The sequence below is a fragment of the Epargyreus clarus genome, unplaced genomic scaffold (assembly GCF_041222505.1).
Source record: "Epargyreus clarus isolate Ecla_fem2 unplaced genomic scaffold, WU_Ecla_fem_2.2 ptg000034l, whole genome shotgun sequence".
NCBI classification, from domain to species: domain Eukaryota; kingdom Metazoa; phylum Arthropoda; class Insecta; order Lepidoptera; family Hesperiidae; genus Epargyreus; species Epargyreus clarus.
Window position 1 is genome coordinate 2,602,468 of NW_027332239.1, and position 20,872 is coordinate 2,623,339.

The 20,872-nt window shown below is 34.5% G+C and overlaps 2 protein-coding genes across 2 annotated transcripts; both read right to left on the reverse strand.

Annotated features, from left to right (window-relative positions):
- Positions 1-5,192: 5,192 nt before the first annotated feature.
- On the reverse strand, positions 5,193-10,614 carry LOC140756153 (uncharacterized). The gene is made up of 3 exons (XM_073091593.1): positions 10,600-10,614; positions 10,153-10,416; positions 5,193-6,098 (listed from the first exon to the last, which is right to left on the reverse strand). The coding sequence occupies exons 1-3, from the start codon at positions 10,612-10,614 to the stop codon at positions 5,790-5,792; spliced, it is 588 nt and encodes a 195-aa protein (XP_072947694.1). The 3' UTR covers positions 5,193-5,789.
- Ilk (integrin linked kinase) lies at positions 10,410-20,590 on the reverse strand. The gene is made up of 8 exons (XM_073091367.1): positions 20,323-20,590; positions 19,019-19,184; positions 18,392-18,576; positions 17,728-17,897; positions 17,064-17,209; positions 16,286-16,510; positions 14,982-15,170; positions 10,410-12,503 (listed from the first exon to the last, which is right to left on the reverse strand). The coding sequence occupies exons 1-8, from the start codon at positions 20,409-20,411 to the stop codon at positions 12,315-12,317; spliced, it is 1,359 nt and encodes a 452-aa protein (XP_072947468.1). The 5' UTR covers positions 20,412-20,590; the 3' UTR covers positions 10,410-12,314.
- Between the last annotated feature and the right edge of the window lie 282 nt (positions 20,591-20,872).

A 20,872-nucleotide genomic window follows, 5' to 3' on the forward strand; every position in this document is an offset into this window, starting at 1 on the left:
GAAAAAGGAATGATAAGCTATCAGAAGGATTATGAGTTAGTCCGTCAGTTTATGTATATTTAATTGTTAATTTCGTTTATGTGCGAATTCGATTTTGAGAACTTTATTTTCTATTTTAAATATAGTACCAAATAAATACATGATTGATCAGTATTTTATAAAACTTTAGATAAAACCACTTTTCGTGAGGGTTTAAAGTATAATGCTTCCATACAAATCAAGCTGATTGTATGAATGTATGCATAATGCTGTTTGTATGATACTTCACACATAAACATAATAGCAATTTCGCGATACGATAAACATCTGATTTAAATCCTAAAGCTGCATAATTATATATGTACCTATAACCATCGTATGAAAGTTGCGTTTTAGAAGTACGGTATTAAGTATCTAATCTATTTGAACATAAAATATGTAATGAAAATGTATGTGAACATGTACTACAGGAAATAATTCAGGTACCTACTACTACAGGTATTATATACAGAGATAATTATACATTGTGCTTCATTACAAAAATATTGTGATCTCTCTGATTGAAATAATAAATTGTATTTTCATAATTCAGAGAAAAAAATATTATGCTGTATTGGGCAGCTAAATTACATAAGTTGTGCTTTTTTGTATAAACGCACAGAAGTGTTACATGTTATAATATTAAATATCAGAGACAAAATTACCAACCATAAAGTGTTCTATTTTTAAAGGTGTTCTATGTTTGACTATGACAACTATAGAGGTTGCTAGTTCTGTAAATTTTCTAATTTTAATCTACTTGTTATACTATACCAACACGGGCTGTTGTAATATATACAAGTAGTTGTTGTGTTATTAACTTATTGTAATATGAGAACTTATTATGTATATAAAAAATCATTGAAAATTAATATATATTGTGTATTATATATTTATAAAAATGAGCGGTAATAGAATCTGTTGATAGCTGTCTATTCATTCATTCTATTCATTCAATAGTTGCGCCAATATCTTGTGTACATAATCCTTTGCATAACGGTAATTATACTGCCAGATACCAATGTATCACGTTTTTTTTAATAAGACAAAATGATAGAAAATTTTGTAGTAAACTAATATTATTGTTCCGTTATGCTATGTTATGATTGTACCGCCCCAGTATTTAAATTTCTTTGATATTAAGATTTAAGGCTACAGATAAATTGGACTATCTGTAGAAACCTTTTTAGAAATATAATTAACAAGGCTATAAAACGCCATACTAAAGAGCGGTTATAGTCTGCGCCAAACAGCTAGTCGGCTCTGAATATAGACCCGAGTCACGTCGAATAGCAAATTGTAGATATTCGCGAAACGAAAATGGCGCGAAACCTCCCGGCACCCGTCCGCTGCCCGCTCTCGCCCGCGGGGGTATATGCTTGTAGTCCTGCGCAACAACTTCAGAGCGGACTAGCAGTTCGGCGCGGACTATAAATAAGCTAGAACTGCACTGCTTTATCCTTGATGCTTTAAGATGATCCATGTGATATTTCCAAATTATTTCTGTTTTTGTGTGTAAGGTTTCAGGTCATGCATTTTAAGTTTGTTGTGGGTTTATGCAATGAATATTTATATAAATGCTTCATGAATGAAACAGTTTTATGATCTCAAATATCGAAACTAAACTTACTAAGCACCAACCAATGCAAGAGCATCAGAGAATTAGAAAAGTATTTGAATATTTAACTAAAGGACATCACTCTAGGGTAGAAAGAAAAGCTGTTGAAAATAAATATGATGACAGGAGATAAATTTGTCAATAATAACTCACCACAATGCAATTTATTGAATAACCAGTAACCACAGTTAATTGTGTCTTTTCGTCCTATAATTATATTTAATTATACAAGGACACAATCACTATAGTTAACGTTTAGCTGTTGAGCTTAAATTGTAGATGAGAAGGAAGCTACGTATTTTTGTTCTTTGTCGGGAGACAAGCAGAAACATCCAAATTCAAGATATAATTCTTATTATATACCAGACTTTCAAATTCTGTAAGATGGACTTCAAGTTATTGAATTATAATCTTTATTAAAATCTGTATGTAATATTTACAATTAAGGTCAAACATAGAAGACAAATATGAATACTATTATAGCAAGATATTCATATATTTTAAATTCATGTTTATCTCAAATCAATATATAAAAAATATCTACTATTTTGTTGTGGATTTTGTTATACCTTCATGCCTATTATTAAACCAAGATAAAAATATATAAGTATTACTCATACATTGTAATATTCTAGTAAATAAGCTATTGATCTTAATTGTAAAATATCAAATACACAAAATTCATGAAGTACATAAATGTATTAAAACAATATATGAATGTATATATTTTCCTTGTACAAATTGCCCCATATTGCCTTATGAGAAATCTAAAAAAATGAAGTTGATTGTAGGTATTCTGGTTCTAGTAGATTATAAATTAAGATTATGCCCATGCGTAGATATTGCATAGTGGTTTTAAACTGGTTATAATAGAGGTAGAATAATATTAGCTGTCTATATTATCTATGTACATAAGATACATAGTTATGTACACATATTGGATTGAATTAAATCCAAACCTGATTCTTGGTGTATTTATTGTTCTTATTGTAAAGTACCTTGTTTAGTTGCTACCTTTTGTTAGTTGCCATCTTAATATTTTTTTAAAAATGAAGTGACTACAATATAATTTTATATTCGGTTCATAATAAAAATGTTTGTCAATATATTGAATACATATTAAAATTTTATTATTGATTTGCTAAAAATTGTAATCAAATAGATTTTTTATATATTTGCAATTCAAAAGAATATAATATTTATATACCAAAAATTATGGATTGCTAAAATCTGCCAAAGGCAACACAGAGTTTAAAAGATATTGATTGTAAATTACCGATTGTGTATTGTTCATTACCGATGTAGGAAAAATATTGACTAAAGATATTTTATTATCTTTATTAAATATAATTGTATCGAACTAGTAAGGTAGCTATTATATTGTTCATTTTTTTTCCCAGACCAATGAAATCTTGAATTTGTGAATGCAAGAATAGAATTTAAAAATTATAACATTATTTTGTCTCCGGTACTAAAATAATGGATATTTACAAGCATAGTTTAATGTTGTATACAAAAATACATCTTATGCTGAATTCCTCATAGAAAGTATTCAAACATTTAAATTTAATGAGTATGAAGTAGTTTAGGTGAGAGGAATCATGACTAAAGTAGGATCTCATTAACTGCTAACAGCATGATTATGAAGGCAATATTTGAGGTGCAAATAAATATATTTGTCCCAAAACAAATAATATACCATCCCACTTATGTGTATCAGCCTGTGAGATATCTTTATTCGAACTATATTAAGTACTAATATATAGGTATAATGTATTAGATATGTCGTGATTTGGAATTAATACATGGTAGATGTTCAGTTAGGGTAAGATGCAATATTTTTCTATAAGACGAGTAGTGTGAAATATTTTCCAAAATTATATGGATGTTGCGGATACAACTTACATTACAGGGGTAATGTGAAATCAGAAGGAAACCAATTAAGGCCTAACTTTCTTTCGCCAGTGAAATTTAAGTGCTTCTGTCCAACACAGTGTATAAGATAATTAATAATTGCTATTAATAACTAATTTCTCTTATATGGATAAAATATCTAAGTCTGATGAAATTCATTAAAAATTATTGTGAAGCTGATAGATAGACGTAGTGTGACATAAAATGGTGGGAATGAATAGGTAACATAACTAACACAAATTAATTTAATACACTGTTTATTTAACGACCCGCATAGCAGAGCGGTCACCATACCGGTCTGGCGCGCAGAGTGTCCCGGGTTTGATTCCCGGCCTGACAGATTTCTAAATGATGAATTTAGACTTCTGTTTTTGGATCTGGGTCTTTGTGTGTGTCCATAGCACCCACGATACCGGGAATCCTAGTGTGGGGCTGTGGGTGTAAACAAAAAATGTTTAAATATTGGGATATCCAGAAATCCTAAGATTCTTACTAAATACTTAAATAACTAGATAGTTCATCTTTAACAAATAGTTCATGGTGATAATTTGAATTATTAGCCAAAAGGAACATATTGCCAAAAATGTAAAATTTACATATTCATGTCCACCATCTTGTCCTTGTAGTGAAGTAGTGTAGTTGTTGATATTGTGATATATTAAGATATTTTTTTGGTTCATAACCTATAGTTAAGTGTTTGTCCTGAGATGCTAACACATTAAGGTCCATTTATATCTACAGACATTGTAGCTAGACAAAGACCTTGACAGCCAAATTAATACTGTTCTATAAAGGCTTTAAACGGGGAGTATATGTAATACCCCTACTTTTCAGGAATCAGAAACGGCTTGGTAACTTTTTTTATGTCAAAATTTTTTCATTGTTTTCTTAAATATTAATTGCCCTATTAAATATCCATTGATAGATTATATAAGGACATATTCGGAAAGTAATGATGTAATAAAAAGCAACAGAAATGCTATTTGATCTATACATACCTATGGTTTGAAGCCTGCAATATAAATACACTAGCTGACCCGGTAAACTTTGTACCACCTCAAAATCAATTTATCAAATATATTTCATATAAAATATAGCCTATGTTACTCGTAGATAATGTAGCTTTCGAATGGTAAAAGAATTTTTAAAATTGGTCCAGTAGTTTTTGAGCTTATTCATTATAACCAAACAAACAGTTTTCCTCTTTATAATATTAGTGTAGATTAATACACTTTGTACAGTAATATATTGTCTGCCATCTCCCTTGTCAGGCACATTCAGTGTCTGTCGATATAAATAGGGTCTTTTAACAATATTAATGTTAAGACGCTTATTTACTCACTTGAAGTCATTGTAGTTAATCTGTGATGTGTTTTTGTTTTCGTTTGTTTGTGGAAAGGAATTGTTTTATCAGTTGTATTTGTGTTCTCACTATCCTAATAATACTTTAAAATAAAGTTATTTTGAATACAAAGATTGTTTTATTTATTTGTCCCATAATAAATATATAATCGCATCTGGGATTGATTACAGATACAGTAGCCATTTACCATCAGATGGACTGCATGCTCGTCTGCTAGTCCTGTATTATAAAAAAAGCTGAAACACGTAATTATTATAAGTTGTAAAATAAAAAGTGTAATTCAGAATCTCATTTTTTATTTACTTCATAAATATTATATTATTTACAAGTTTTTATTTTATACTTCTAGTTTGTTTGTAAAGTTTTATAAAACAATGCCTGTGATTGACACAGACGTTTACAAACACTAGGTTTACAAAACATAGTCTTTCTCTAAATTATTTACAAAAAACTTATCCACTATATTCTTCACCATCCACAAACTTCTTCGCTTTATATAAATTCTGTGCATTTATTCAGATTTGCGTATATTAATCTCAATGGTACCAAATATCCCTGTAAGAACGAAACTTTGATTTTAGAGCCAAATTTAAATACATCTGCACAATATTTCAATACTTTTTCTTTGTTGTAACTTACTAGAAGTTAAGTAAGTATAGTTCTGGCAAGTAATAACAGATGTAATTCAACTACAGTCCTGAATAACACTGACTATAATGTCAATATACAATTTTACTGCTTACCTGTATGAGTCAGAAATGTCTTAATAATTTCCTTCTACAAACCTACAATTCCACACCCCCTGGAGAATCTGTAAGCCATGCCTACTCAAAGCATTAGTAGATCTACTGACAACAGCCGCTACATACGTTTACACTAAGCAAGTTCATTTTTAACTTTATCACAATGCCGCGTCAAGTCCTTCAGTTTATACACCAGATCCTGCAGCTGCTGGGTCCCGCAAGTGAACCGCACGTCCTCGCCATCAGTCTTCAGTATCACAGTGTACAATAAGTTGTCTGAACCAACGCCCGGCGTATTAGTCAACACCTCCAACTTCCACTCCACGTCAGTAATTTTTGGCAAGAAATGTTGTTTTGAATTACTTTTCTCCATTGTTAAAAGCTTCTTAGATGTAGTTTTTGTTGTTAAGTCCCTGACATTGTGATTTGTGGGTGTATTATGCTAAAGCTCAGTTTATCACCAGAATTAGCAACAATATTACTATTTAGTATTAATTGAATCGAATCAAGAATTAAGATTCAATAATGAAAACATGGACATTGACAATGACATTTTGATATCTGTCAAATAACTCGTGATATTATAATATCTTGTCTATGATATAATATTTTTAATAAAAAAAATACTTGCGGCAATGATTCTGATCAATCCTGATTACCATAGGAAAAATATTATTGTTCCGTGCTCATTTTCATTACAAAATAATAAATAAACGGTAAAGTAAAGATCTGTTAATTTTTTATGAATAATAGTTAACAATAATAATCACTTTTGAAGAAAATAAATGTAAGTTTGAACCCTGAGAAAGGTAATCTGTTACTTTTTCTCATAAACTACCCTCGAGTAATAAATCAAAGTTTGATAATGTATTTCGGATTTGCATGAAACAATTTTATTGTTTATCAGTTTAACAAAGATTAGAAAAAATACTTTGATCGACTCAATCCTCTATATCGAGTTCACGAATAAAATTGGTCATTATAGGGTAACAGAGATCCAGATTTCGATTCTAATGTTCGAATGTTGCATTGAAAATTCATATTAAGGGTATAGTCCAGGAGGAATTGGCGCATGAGTACCGAAAACTATTCCACCTCAATTTTTTTATGCGATCCTCTTTAAATTGTCCTACTGGTGATATAAATGCATGTTGCCATGGGGCAACCCCGTGCCATATTGTTTAAACTGAAATTGTTTAAACAATTGCAAGGAATTGTTATTTTTCAACCGGACAATTTTTTTTTATATTCTTTATTGAAATACGAATAAAAAAAGTCCTATGACTTTTCACGATAAAGTTAATATTTTTAGAGATATGATTTTTTAAAGGTTCGAAAAATCTCAAATTTGGGTACTTTTGACCCATGAAAAATATATTAAAAAAAATATATATATAAATAATATTTTTTTTTAATTCTTTATACAATAGTTAATAATATTCTTAATAGAGACTTTTAAAAATTTTATTGTTTATACCTGTTTTATAATTGTTAATTTTACGCGCTCACAAGTATGCGCCGCTTACCTTTAAGTATCGCCGTCTCTCTCTATGATAATAACTATGATAATAATATAAACTGATAAAAAAGTAATTTTATTTACATGTTCCGATTCATGCTTAAATAACTTTCGTAAAATTGATTTCAGAAAAAATTTTATGAGAAACAAATTGTAGACAATTTAATTATTAATAACATTGCTCTCTTTAACAATCTTGATAAAGTTAATAGTTTTTAAGATAAATGATAAATAATGATTCAGGACATAGAGAGGCCGATGCAGCGCATGAGTCAGAGAGAGACGGCGATACTTAAAGGTAAGCGGCGCATACTTGTGAGCGCGTGAAATTAACAATTATAAAACAGGTATAAACAATAAAATTTTTAAAAGTCTCTATTAAGAATATTATTAACGATTGTATAAAGAATTAAAAAAAATATATTATTTATATTTTTTTTTTTTTTAATATATTTTTCATGGGTCAAAAGTACCCAAATTTGAGATTTTTCGAACCTTTAAAAAATCATATCTCTAAAAATATTAACTTTATCGTGAAAAGTCATAGGACTTTTTTTATTCGTATTTCAATAAAGAATATAAAAAAAAATTGTCCGGTTGAAAAATAACAATTCCTTGCAATTGTTTAAACAATTTCAGTTTAAACAATATGGCACGGGGTTGCCCCATGGCAACATGCATTTATATCACCAGTAGGACAATTTAAAGAGGATCGCATAAAAAAATTGAGGTGGAATAGTTTTCGGTACTCATGCGCCAATTCCTCCTGGACTAGTAGTCTTTTGCACAGAGGATCACATATTCAATTTGTAGGTCGATTAAATTCTAAATAATGAATTTAGATATTTCTTTTTAAGTCTGGACACAAACCATATTTAATATAGGAAAGATAAAGCACGTTGTAATATTGTTAGCACATTGTTTTCAGGATTAAAAATATGGTTGGAAAAATAAAATACAAATGGTATTAAAAATCGTTAGTATAATTATTGCCTTAAAATAACTTAATTTCACATCAAAAATATTATCTTTGTAGTTTTAATACATTAGACATTTATTACATCACTTTAAATTATATATTTTTTGTAATTAGACAATACGTAAACATTTAAACGGCATTAGATTACATTTGAAGCACATCTACAACATACAATAAAATAATTATTGAAGGTGTGACAGTGGTTCTCAACCTGTGGTCATCATTATCAGAAAAATTCCAAACATAATTATCAAGGCCATAAAATCATTGCATGACATTCAGTCATCCAACCATCCAACTATCCACCACTATGTGATTCCAAATAACCATAGTATGAAAACCACTAATCCACCATAATGAACATCATACAATTTGTTGTAACATTTACTATTCCCACGCCTCCTGTGAATTTTAAGTGCATATTAGAAAATAATTATTTAATTGTTCCTCATTGTAAAGATGATAGACCATCGTGAAGACCCTAGGAGACCTACACACCTGAAAGTTTGTACTTAGCCTTTTTTTGAACATTTTGAGAAAAGATGGGACCAATATAAGCTTATGATAAATTAGTGTTTGCAAAACCAGAGTCAGTATGGTGCCATTTACTGCATAAATGTGTGATATAATTAGAAAAACATACTTACATAGTACCTTAAATAATTTTAAGAAATAATATGTTTATACTATAATGCCTTCACAAAAATACATGAATATATCTTACAAATTATTACGTCTGGACGCCTACACGTTATTTTAATAAAAAGCATCACAAAATCTATTTAAGCACAGTTTAAACTGTTCCTATTGAACACAGCTTCGCGTAATATTATAATAAATACATATATTATACATATAGAGCCATTTCTTCCCCATTACACACTCTGGCTACACAGTATCATAACTATAAACATAAATACTGTTTAACAATTTGCATTACTGATAGTAAAGCAAGAAAAAAAATCAAAGCACTATTAGTTATGGGAAGGAGTAATAGGGAAGAAACATTTATAGCGTTATAAAAATACAACTATGGAGTATTACAAAAAGATTAATTGCACTTAGGTGTTTACCGCCAGACTTGATTTATTGCTCTATTTCGTCTACATAGCAGCAATAGTCTGAAAATTAAACACTTGAAAACACGTGACAAACTTTATGGCCTCATATAGGTACAGACATTTAGAAGTACAATTTTTTGTCTAAATCAATCAATGACAAAGCAAGTTACTTTAAATTTTAAATCAAAAAGTTCTGTCTCAGAGAAGAATCACTGCTGGACCTACCCCTACTACCCTATATAATATACCCCCACAGTCCCTATAAATAGAAATCAATTATCATGTCGTCTGTGTCAGGAGTCAATTGTACCAAGAGTGGTCATAAAGTTTGCTATGCTGATTTAAATGAACTATGTATCTTGCACCATACATTTTAAACAATATTCTTAGCTATGGAAATTTGTACCACCAAAATAGCCAATGTAATGAGTATCTTTTTGTATATTTAAACTGAAGCGTTAAGTTCAGTTGTTTAAATCATAAGTACTGAATGAATTGGCTAATCTTGTAGTTACCAAATTCCGATAGCAGACCTATTGATTGAAATCATGGGTTATAAACAATAAGAAATATCTTAAATCTATTAATTGCACTTGGGTGTTTGCCCCCAGACTTCAAGTAATTGCACTATTTTGTAAAATATAGTAGCAATATGTCTGAAAACTGAATGTGTGTGCATGTATGACACAACACATACTATTTTTCAATTGTTTTGTGGGATATACCAGATAAGAGCTTGTACACAAAACTGCGACGCGTCGTCGCATCGTATAAATTCGCGCAGTGGTTGTTGTTGTTGGTCACCCTGGGAGACGCTATGCCGCACGATATCGCATCGCAGCAATTCGTGTCGCAATTTTTTGCGTTGCGAATTCGCATCGCGTCGCATCGCAGTTTTGTGTACGAGGTATATATTTCTGCTTCATCTATTTTAAAATATATATTGTATATGTAAATGGAATAAAATTGCGCGAAAAAGAATACCTCTTTTTATTACATTAAATATATTAACTCTGTTGAGATTCGATTCACCATTTTCCTTCAAATTACGCATGGACAATGCCATAAGAGGAGATAAGTATAGTCCGCGTAAAACTGCTAGTCCGCTCTGAATATAGAAATGTATCGCGTCGCCATAGAAAATTGTATGACTGCTCGCAACAACTTCAGAGCGGACTAGCAGTTTGGCGATAACGATATACTTTTAAATTATTATAACATTTTTTAAATGAAAATATTGCTAGTTTATCAAAACACGAGTTGATAGATATGACATAAAATAATATAATAAAAATAAATAAATATTTTTTAAAGTTATAAATTTTTAGGTGTGTTATAAGACAAAATATTAGTGAAATTTTAATATCTACGAGGATGTAATTACATGATTATTATCCATTGACAGAATATATAAGATTTGTATATTTTTAATATGGTATAGCAATTAAAAAAATAATCTCATGCATGCGCAGTCATACAAACATCTTTTTTAAATCATACAGCATGGATGAAAAGATATATCCTTCATTCGAATTAAAATTGAAAAACCAAGTTAGATTACCAAGACCCTTGTAATTGATACATTGATCTTACGTCATTCGCATAAAATTTGATTTTAATTATTCTTCAACACTATTTCAAGACATACAAAATAAACTTAATGTTACATAAAACTAAAATTGGCAGTTATTTCTTGTGTAATTATAAAAATATAATTAATAATTATTATTTATTTTACTGTATTGTTTTTTTAATATCGATGCTTTTGATTAAAGCGGTAAAAAATCGGTGGAGTCGGTTGGTTTTTTTTAAATATAATCGGTTCTTGGCATCGCTTCTTCACTTAAACTCTGAATGTTCGACCTAAGAACGTTATCAAAACCGATATTTATATTACGTGAAAGCGAAAGTACAAAGTAAAACCAACTGAGAGTAAATATACAGACGAAACTGCTAATATAATTGTATTATCTATAAAATATTTTTAAATGGCACTACAGGAGATTTTACTATCGAGCCCGAACTATTTATTGTATAAATCAAGAGATTTTGATTCAATGATGGGTGCGTTCCACTTGACGTAATGTGATGTTGAATTTTTTTTTATTCCACATAAAGTCCATCAGTAACTGAGACATTATTAATGCGCGAACGTTTTCATCATCAAGTGGAACTGAGGTCGTTTACGGTAGAATAATTCAGAAAATGTATGTAGATAACGAAAATGGTTTGGCACTTAAACTTTATGATTAAATATAAAAACTTAACAACCATTGTTATTTATAACTAATTATATAACAAAGAAAGTGAGTGTTCTGTGTCTTTTGTTACAATTATAGATTGATATCTAGTGTGATTATAAATACATTTCTTATATTCATGGACAAGTAAAATGTATGATGGAAATTTACAAAATTGTTATTAAAACGGTAACAGAAAAACACAAGTAATGATTCGTGATAACAGAATTAAGAAAATAAATCAAAAATTTTCGAGACTAATTTCGAGACAAATTGGGGAAATATCTATGAAATATATTTATCAAAAAATATGAATTTACGAATGTATAATTATGTGGCAATGTTTTCATTTTTAAATAATCCGTGTATAAAACACATTCGACCAAGAGGGTTGAATGCGTTTTATACACGGGTATATAATTGAGGCGAAAGACAAACGCGCAGTGAGGCCTCACTCTTACACCTTAGATTTGAAACTAAATTCACAGAAAAAAGAAAACACCGCGGTATAACTCAGCATTTCAATAAAAATACTATACATATGCAAATAAACCAAGATTTTTATGTTATTTTTCGCATCATTTTAACTGTGGAAAAAGGCATTTTAACATTGGGTTTGTTGCTTGATGAAACAACGTCGCGTGACTGTTCATTTTACATTTTGTTGCAATTATGGCCCAATCCATTTGTTCACTTAGATCAGTTGTTCAATTTCAACCATATTCTAAATAAAAATTAAATCAATTTCATAGACAACCCTCAAAGAAAGTACAACCAATAATTTAAATAATTGCATTACCATAGGCACAAAACCGATCATAGTAGTATAACCGATTATAGATAGTAACAGTAGTATATTTCAGCGTTTCATTTTCTCGAGAATGGGGATGATCATTTCGAATGAGGGTCGTTTGCCGGGGTCCTCGTTCATGCAGATCTTGATCAGCTTGGCGATGTGTGGGGACACTCCCGGAGGGATGGTTACGCGCAGACCTTCAAGGGCTATCTTCATGCCGCACTCCATTGGGGATAAATCTGCGAAGGGCACCTGGAAAACAGTGCATGGGTTTAAGTCAATTGTTCTCTTTATTTTTATTTTTTCATGAATATTTTTCTCTTAAGACATGTTAGCCAGAGCGCATATTATTTTAATTTACATGTACGTTAGTTAAGCATTTCTTATAGAATCCTAAGATACTAATTTAATAATATATCATTTTTAAAATAATATTATAACAGTTCTTTTATTATAATATGCAGACGAGCATGCAGTCCACCTGATGGTAAGTGGCTACTGCTGTCCATAGACGTGTAATCAACCCCAGATAGGATTAGATATTCCAATTTGAAGTTGGTTACAGGTGCGCCGCTACCCCTGAGGACTAAGCTGGAACTAGCGATGCGCGATTGTTACTAAAAACAATCGAATTATTCGATTGTTATTGTGTTCGATTGTATTCGAATAACTATCGAAATTCTTCGATTCGAACATACATGGATACATACCGAAAATACACATATACAATTAGTTATGAAAGTGACAGGTAATACTCTTTAACTTTACGTTTAAATATAGTGATAGTCTTAGAGAGACGAATATTAGGCGGAAGTGAATTCCACAGTCTAACCGCATGAACAGAGAAGGAGTGAGAATAAAGAGAGGTTTTATGGGATGGGTAATTTAATAGAGATTTAAGGTGCGACCTGCAGGGTCCCAGAGAAGGCCGTGCATACGAGAAACGATGCTGCAGGTACGAAGGAGAGGAAGGGTTTTTCAAGATATTATAGAGGAGACAGAGGATTCGAGTATTCCTGCGAAGTCGGATTGGGAGCCACTTGAGATCCTTGCGAAAATGAGAAACACGATCAAATTTTCGTAGGCCAAAAATGAATCTAATACAAAGATTTTGCAAGCGCTCAAGTTTATTTAATGACTCCTCTGTAGCATCCAAATAGCACGCGTCCGCATAATCTAAAATCGGCTGTATGAGAGTTTGAGATAGGGAAATCTTAGTTCTAAAGGGCAAAAAACCTTGAAGGCATTTAAGTGAGTGCAAAGTATAGTGGACCTTACGGCTCACTTCCCGCACATAAGCATCCCACGATAAGTTAGAGTCAAGAATAACGCCAAGATTCTTTACTGTATCAGTAAACGGAACGGTTGTGAAATCCAATTGATTGCGATAGTATTTGCTACCAATAATAATGGCTTGTGTTTTATTTGGATTAATCAAAATTCCAAATGACTTAGCCCATTCAGTAATTCCAAGAAGATCGTCATTCAGTTTGCTAATTTCACTGAGGGCGTTAGGCACCGTAAAATGACGATAAAGCTGCAAATCGTCTGCATAAAGATGGAAGTTTGAGGATATCATTTTTCTTCAAATATTTCACCGAGTAATTTTAATGTAACTATGAGTACATAATTTTTTGTGATAACTTTTATCTATAATATACGCTAAAAAGACATATTTTATATTTTCTGACGTCATGTCAAAACGTTGTCATGAAACGAACTTAGGGGATGACTACGACATCTGGATTATCGATGATACTCCATAGTCCATAGTATTTGATACAAAATGATTTATGGTATAATTATTTCTCAACAATATATTGTACAATCGACTAAAATGTAATACAATACTTTACATTTTCCAACCAGTGGCAAGTGACGATAACTTTGCAACACGACGCACCTGCACATTGTCCTGAGCACACGCATGTGGCCGCGCGGTATAATTTGTATTCGGTCGTCGATTGTTATTCCAAGGTCGATTTTTATTCGTACGTCGATTGTTATTTCAAGGTCGATTTTTATTCGAACGTCGATTGTTATTCGTACGTCGATTGTTATTCGTACGTCGATTTTTATTCGAACGTCGATTGTTATTCGTACCTCGATTGTTATTCGTACGTCGATTGTTATTCGTACGTCGATTGTTATTCGAACGTCGATTGTTATTCGAACGTCGATTGTTATTCGATTGTTTTTTTGTTACTACGAATAAATCGACAATCGATTGTTGATTCCGTCGATTGTCGATTTATTCGATTGTTTTTTTTAGAACAATCGCCCATCGCTAGCTGGAACGCCTTGGAAAAGTATGTCTCTCTTACTACACCCTTCATGCCCGAACCCAGTGTTTAACACTACTATTATGAGGCAGAATGGATGGATGAACCATTGAGGGGGCTATCACCTATCCAAGCCTTCCCGGTCCAAAGGTAACAATATGAATGTGAGGTTGGTGGTGACTTTTTCTTTTCTTATTTTATTCTGCCATGATTCTCTGCGAGAATCCTCCGCTCCACATTCTCGCGAGTACGCGAGAAATGTACGAGAGACGAGAATGGGGAGATGATACGAATCGGGTTTTTCTCGCGTTCTCGCGAGAATGTGGAGAGGGTTTAACATATCTTTTTACATCTATATTTTATTTTTGTTTCACAGATTGGCTGTGCTCATCTTTCGGCGATTTGATACTGGCGACGCGTCCAACCATGGTTGGTGGTGATAGCGTACCTCCATGGTGGCGAGCTCCCAGAGCAGCACGGCGAAGCTCCACATGTCGGCGGCCTCCCAGTTGCGCTTGGCGGGCGGCTTGAGCAGCGCCTCGGGCGCCGCCCACGCCGCCGCGTACACGCGCCCGCGCTCCTGGAACGAGAACTTCGCGTCCGCCATGTTGATGCGCGCCGTCAGGTCCTCGTCGATCTGGAAACAACACGACACGCTTAACGTAGAGGTAAAGTAAATCAAACTACAGAAAATATTACATGCTGGTTTATTATAGGTTAATAATGTAGTTAGCAGGTGTAGTCATACAATTTGCTATGGCGACGCGACTCGTTTCTCTGCGGACTAAACAATGGTTGCAACGTGCTTAATGTTTTACTTATTTACATGGGTCGTAATGTTTATATTTCTTTTAAATAATATAGGAGTAGCAGACAAGCATGCAGTCCACCTAACAGTAAGTGGCTACTGCAGCCCACTTCGATCAAATGTCATAGGTAGTTCATGTAAAATTATCTCAGCATGCCGCGCGCGACGTCGCGGCGCTAGGGGGGCAACACTCGGCCGGGGCTCACCATGACGTGCTTGCTGGTGAGGTGGTACGCGGGCAGCACCTTGTCGCGCTGCAGCGAGTGCAGGTAGCGCATGCCGCGCGCGACGTCGCGGCGCTAGGGGGGCAACACTCGGCCGGGGCTCACCATGACGTGCTTGCTGGTGAGGTGGTACGCGGGCAGCACCTTGTCGCGCTGCAGCGAGTGCAGGTAGCGCATGCCGCGCGCGACGTCGCGGCGCTAGGGGGGCAACACTCGGCCGGGGCTCACCATGACGTGCTTGCTGGTGAGGTGGTACGCGGGCAGCACCTTGTCGCGCTGCAGCGAGTGCAGGTAGCGCATGCCGCGCGCGACGTCGCGGCGCTAGGGGGGCAACACTCGGCCGGGGCTCACCATGACGTGCTTGCTGGTGAGGTGGTACGCGGGCAGCACCTTGTCGCGCTGCAGCGAGTGCAGGTAGCGCATGCCGCGCGCGACGTCGCGGCGCTAGGGGGGCAACACTCGGCCGGGGCTCACCATGACGTGCTTGCTGGTGAGGTGGTACGCGGGCAGCACCTTGTCGCGCTGCAGCGAGTGCAGGTAGCGCATGCCGCGCGCGACGTCGCGGCGCTAGGGGGGCAACACTCGGCCGGGGCTCACCATGACGTGCTTGCTGGTGAGGTGGTACGCGGGCAGCACCTTGTCGCGCTGCAGCGAGTGCAGGTAGCGCATGCCGCGCGCGACGTCGCGGCGCTAGGGGGGCAACACTCGGCCGGGGCTCACCATGACGTGCTTGCTGGTGAGGTGGTACGCGGGCAGCACCTTGTCGCGCTGCAGCGAGTGCAGGTAGCGCATGCCGCGCGCGACGTCGGCGGCGAGGCGCAGCGCCTGCGCGGCGTCCACCACCACGCGGCCGCCCGCGCCGCCGTGCAGCAGCGAGTGCAGCGAGCCCCACGACATGTGCTGCGATATCACCACCAGCGACGGCGGCGACACGCAACAACCCACCTGCTCAACATGGTTTCTTTTTATAACAAAGTAGCAGACGAGTTATAGTTCACCAGATGGTATACTCCGTGCCAAACTACTAGTCCGCTATGAAGTTGTTGCGAGCAGGTGTAGTCATACAATTTTCTATGGCGACACAATTCATTTTTAAGCAGACCATAAGTGACTAGACGAGCATGCAGTCCATCTGATGGTACATGGCTGCTGCCGCCCGTAATCATATGTAATCAACCCCATATGCAATTACATATTCCTAGCTGAGGCCGACCACAGATGCGACCCTACCCTTGGAAATTAAGCCTCGAAAAAGTATGTCTCCTTATCAGACCACAACAATGCAACTTTTAATACTGCTGTTATTAGGCAAAAATAGGCCATAGGTAGGAGTGTAAACATATATATTATGTGATATATCTTTGTGAATACATGGGATACGTAATAGAAAACTATAAATATGACTGCATGAAATCTGATAAACATGTATGTATGTAATTGCAAGATTCAAATTGATCACTAAATTAGGCCACTGTGTTATTAACGTAATAGTACGCACAACAGGGAGGATGTTGGGATGCGAGAATATGCGCAGTTTGGGAAACTCCTCATTGAAGTCTCGCTGTATCCGCGGCGTGCACTCGCGGACGGCGATGATCTTCGCCACGATGTCATTCTTCTGCCAACGTCCACGCCACGTTTCACCTAAAGGAATAAAAAAGGAGCATACGGATCAAAATATAATCTATACAAATAATATTGATGTCTGTGACTATAATTTTGTAAGTTAATAATATACGAAAAATTTGTATATTGTTGATGGTATGTAAAATATGTGTAGGAGTCGTTTTTATTAATCTTATCTTTCTGCCTGTCGATTTCTCTCCAGCTAGTTATCTATGTAAATAGCGATGCTTGAAGCAGGAAAGCTATTTTAACAATTTTATTATACAAATACATTTGACTAAATTTATCACAATATAGTCCAAAAATTATAGCAGACAAAAGACTGTGAAAATAACTTAATATTAATTTAGCAAATATACAATTAACATTACAAATTATATCATATATCTAAAAAAATCAACTAAACCTGCAATATTTAAGAGTGTCTATGGTGTCGATTTTTATCTGTTTTGTAAAATCTGATGTTTCCCTCACTCACCAAAATAAACATAACTTGACAAACAGTACAAAAGGAATTTAGGATCTGATTTATTTACCTGAAGGTGTAACAGCGATGCGCGTGTGTAGTGCCAACTCGTTAATGTTGATGCCCTTATGACGAGAGAGCGTCGCGTCACGACTCCTGGTCTTCAGCCCCAGCCACGACTGATCCTTGAACTGGATCTTCTTCAAGTCCTGGCCTTGTGATACTGCAAGTTCGTGGAGTCTGTTTACAAAAATTAAGGGACAATTATACCAAAATTTACGTCTGATCGAAGATATCTTCATAGTAATCAATGCAACTACACACTTACACAATTTGAGAGTGGAATTAAAATATTAAGCGCCATAAATAAAATAATTAAAGCTTTAAGTCAGATTAAAAAGCTGACCAAACTGTTAGGGTTAGCTAACCTATACTTATGAAATAAAAAATAAATAATACTCTAAGTTCAAAATATCAAAACATAAAATACCATCTTATGTATGAAATATCGTGTTTACTAGGTTACACCAGATAGGCTTTATTTTATTTCATTAGTTACCATGAAAATATCATCTGAGATGACGAAAAGAAAATTCTAGTGAAGTTTGAGTTCTTAACATTAATACTAAGAGGTGATATTGTGATTTTTGATTTGGGGACTCATTGTGATGTGTGTTTGTTTACACATGAAAACATGTATTTATTTAGATGACAACTTATGATAGTTCCATTACCTCTGCACCAGTTGCCCCCTAGTTTTGTCAAGTGGCGTGTCCCCATCCTTGTTGGCAAGCGAGACCAGCGCCCCCGCCAGCACGAGGTCCTCGGCGATCGCGCTGTACCCCCAGAAACACGCATAGTGGAGCGGAGAGTTGCCGTGCTCGTTCGTGAAGTTTACATCCACTCGGTTTTGCAGTAGCTGTTGGAAATACAAATTAATTAATATTGCATGACTTTTTATACAAAGGGTAGTAACATACATTACATACATTTTGAATTATAAGTCAAGTCTGAATGAGTCACATTTTTGGTGAACTCACATGACCTATGACTCATGACCATAATGACTTTGACTAGGCTCTAACCTCAATCTGGGTTCAAAGGGGTGCTAGCACAAGAGAAACAGATGAAGGATGATCTATTTTTAGCAGGTGATTGTATCAATGAATAGATTTTTTATTAAATGTTTCCCCATCATCACTTGATATCCTAATAAGTGTATTAAGATAAAAACTCACTCACTATGTAAATTATCCCATAGCTATATAAAACTTAAGCAATACATTAATTACCTTCGCATAAGTTTAAATTCACCCCAGCAGGTGTTCTTTGAGCGACAAAATCACCAAAATAATACAAACCAACTGAACAATTGCTCGGTGGCCATGCGCAGCGGCCAGATGCAGGGGGGTGTCATCCCCCATATTGGTAACATTGATCCTAGCGCCACGCCTAATCAGCATCTCCACGATCTTCATGTGGCCTTCCTTGCATGCCCAGTGGAGGGGACTGAAGCCATGATCATCACTGTAATATCAAAGAATAAGATTGTAATAGTGGGAGAATTCAAATCCTCTCTGTTCAACTTGGCTCCATTCTCAAATTTATGAATTTAAAGACTTAGGTTATAGTCAAAGTGGGCAATTGCAGGTTGGTAGACTTCACAAATTTTTCAAAACATTTTGTTATAACTCAGGAATGAAAGTATGTTTTCCTTCAGCTTTTAAGCGTGTGATAATTAAATTATAACATCAAAGAATCTTCTTCTCATATTTAGGATCATGGAATTTGGACTGGAAGGTGGACTAAGAAGTCGCTTCATGAGTAAGACAGATGGCATTTATCCTCATCCATCAAAATATAAAAACAACTTTAAGCTAAAAATAGGTCTAGCAAAGGTGCTAGTATTAGACCATCAACTATTTTCTACCTTTTGAATATGCTCTTGCAATGTTATATTATATTGTCACATATGGACAATTCTTAACATAAACTTTATTAATACTCATACCTAAAATTAAAATATGAATAATAACTAACAACAGGAAAATTGTATCCACTCATTCAAAGCAGAAAATATTTCCTCATTTCATTGTAAATCCTAAAATTTTATAGGAACAATCCCAGCCTTTAGCCAAAATACTAACATATATTTTTATTTTTTTTAATGTTGTTCTTATTTGTATAAGTTACAGCTTACACCATTCTGACAATATTTTCACTGAATTGGAAAGTATTTTTACTATATATAGGAAGAGTAGGAACTTATGCATTTTTGCTTCTCTTTTTTTGAAAAGCTTAATAAAAGGTCGGAGGTCTTACGATGATTATAAAAGAACCCTTATCAAGCAGGATATACAAAACTAACAAGGAAAATGAAAATCATATTCCACTGAAATTATGAAAGGATTTTTTCGTATTTGTCATGTTTCGTAGTCCATCCTTTACTAGCGTAGCATCGTTCTCACTACATCTCGTAAGATGTGTAATGTACTAACGAAGCCTAAATCGAATGGTGACTAATATGTGCACTATTTTCACGGCATATTGCGTGCTGACATAATTTACAAGATCGAAGGTAATGTGGGCGAATATACACTACGCCTTATATGGAACTTGTAGGCCTCCGGATAACTAATGAATGAAGGGCGTACCGCATACTTACCCTTGGTTCATGTCATGTTCAGTATCATCCAGCCAAACTCGCACCTGCAAAGCGTTTCCTTCTCTACACCACTGAAATATATCTTCCATTATATTTACACACCACAAAACTCAATCGAAAAGAAAAAGTTGATACTATGTTACTACTATGCTTGAACACAACAAAATATAGGCCTAAAGATAGAATTCATTGAAAAGAAAAAATAAATAAACTCAAAGGAACGGGGACGAATCGATCGATTTTACAACCATTAGCGATTGACTTTGACAGTTTCGCAATCACTAAAAATAAAGAATGCCCCTCTGTATTCAAAACACCGCCTTGAAACCTTAATTTTCTCAGTTACTCACATACAATATCCATATTGCTGTCCCATTTTAACTTAGACTACGAATAGCCTCTTTAATTTAGTCGGTTATGTTGAAAAAGTTGCCATTTATTGAATTGATCGAGATAAATAGTAGCCAGTAAATATAAAAATAAAATACTTTAAAATACTTCTTTAAAAAATAAGATTAAAAAACAAGTTTTTAGTTTATTAATATTTTTG

What these genes read in the sequence shown, in the direction of transcription:
- LOC140756153 (XM_073091593.1), bottom strand. An exon ending in ATTTACATATACAATATATA is followed by an intron (nt 6,099 to 10,152) that starts TTTTAAAATAGA and finishes ACTGAGCTTTAG; the next exon opens with CATAATACACCCACAAATCA.
- Ilk (XM_073091367.1), bottom strand. Translation starts at nt 20,411, where the DNA reads ATGGAAGATATATTTCAGTGGTGTAGAGAAGGAAACGCTTTGCAGGTG. An exon ending in CATCGCTGTTACACCTTCAG is followed by an intron (nt 17,210 to 17,727) that starts GTAAATAAATCA and finishes TTATTCCTTTAG; the next exon opens with GTGAAACGTGGCGTGGACGT. An exon ending in ATCCCAACATCCTCCCTGTT is followed by an intron (nt 16,511 to 17,063) that starts GTGCGTACTATT and finishes CATGTTGAGCAG; the next exon opens with GTGGGTTGTTGCGTGTCGCC.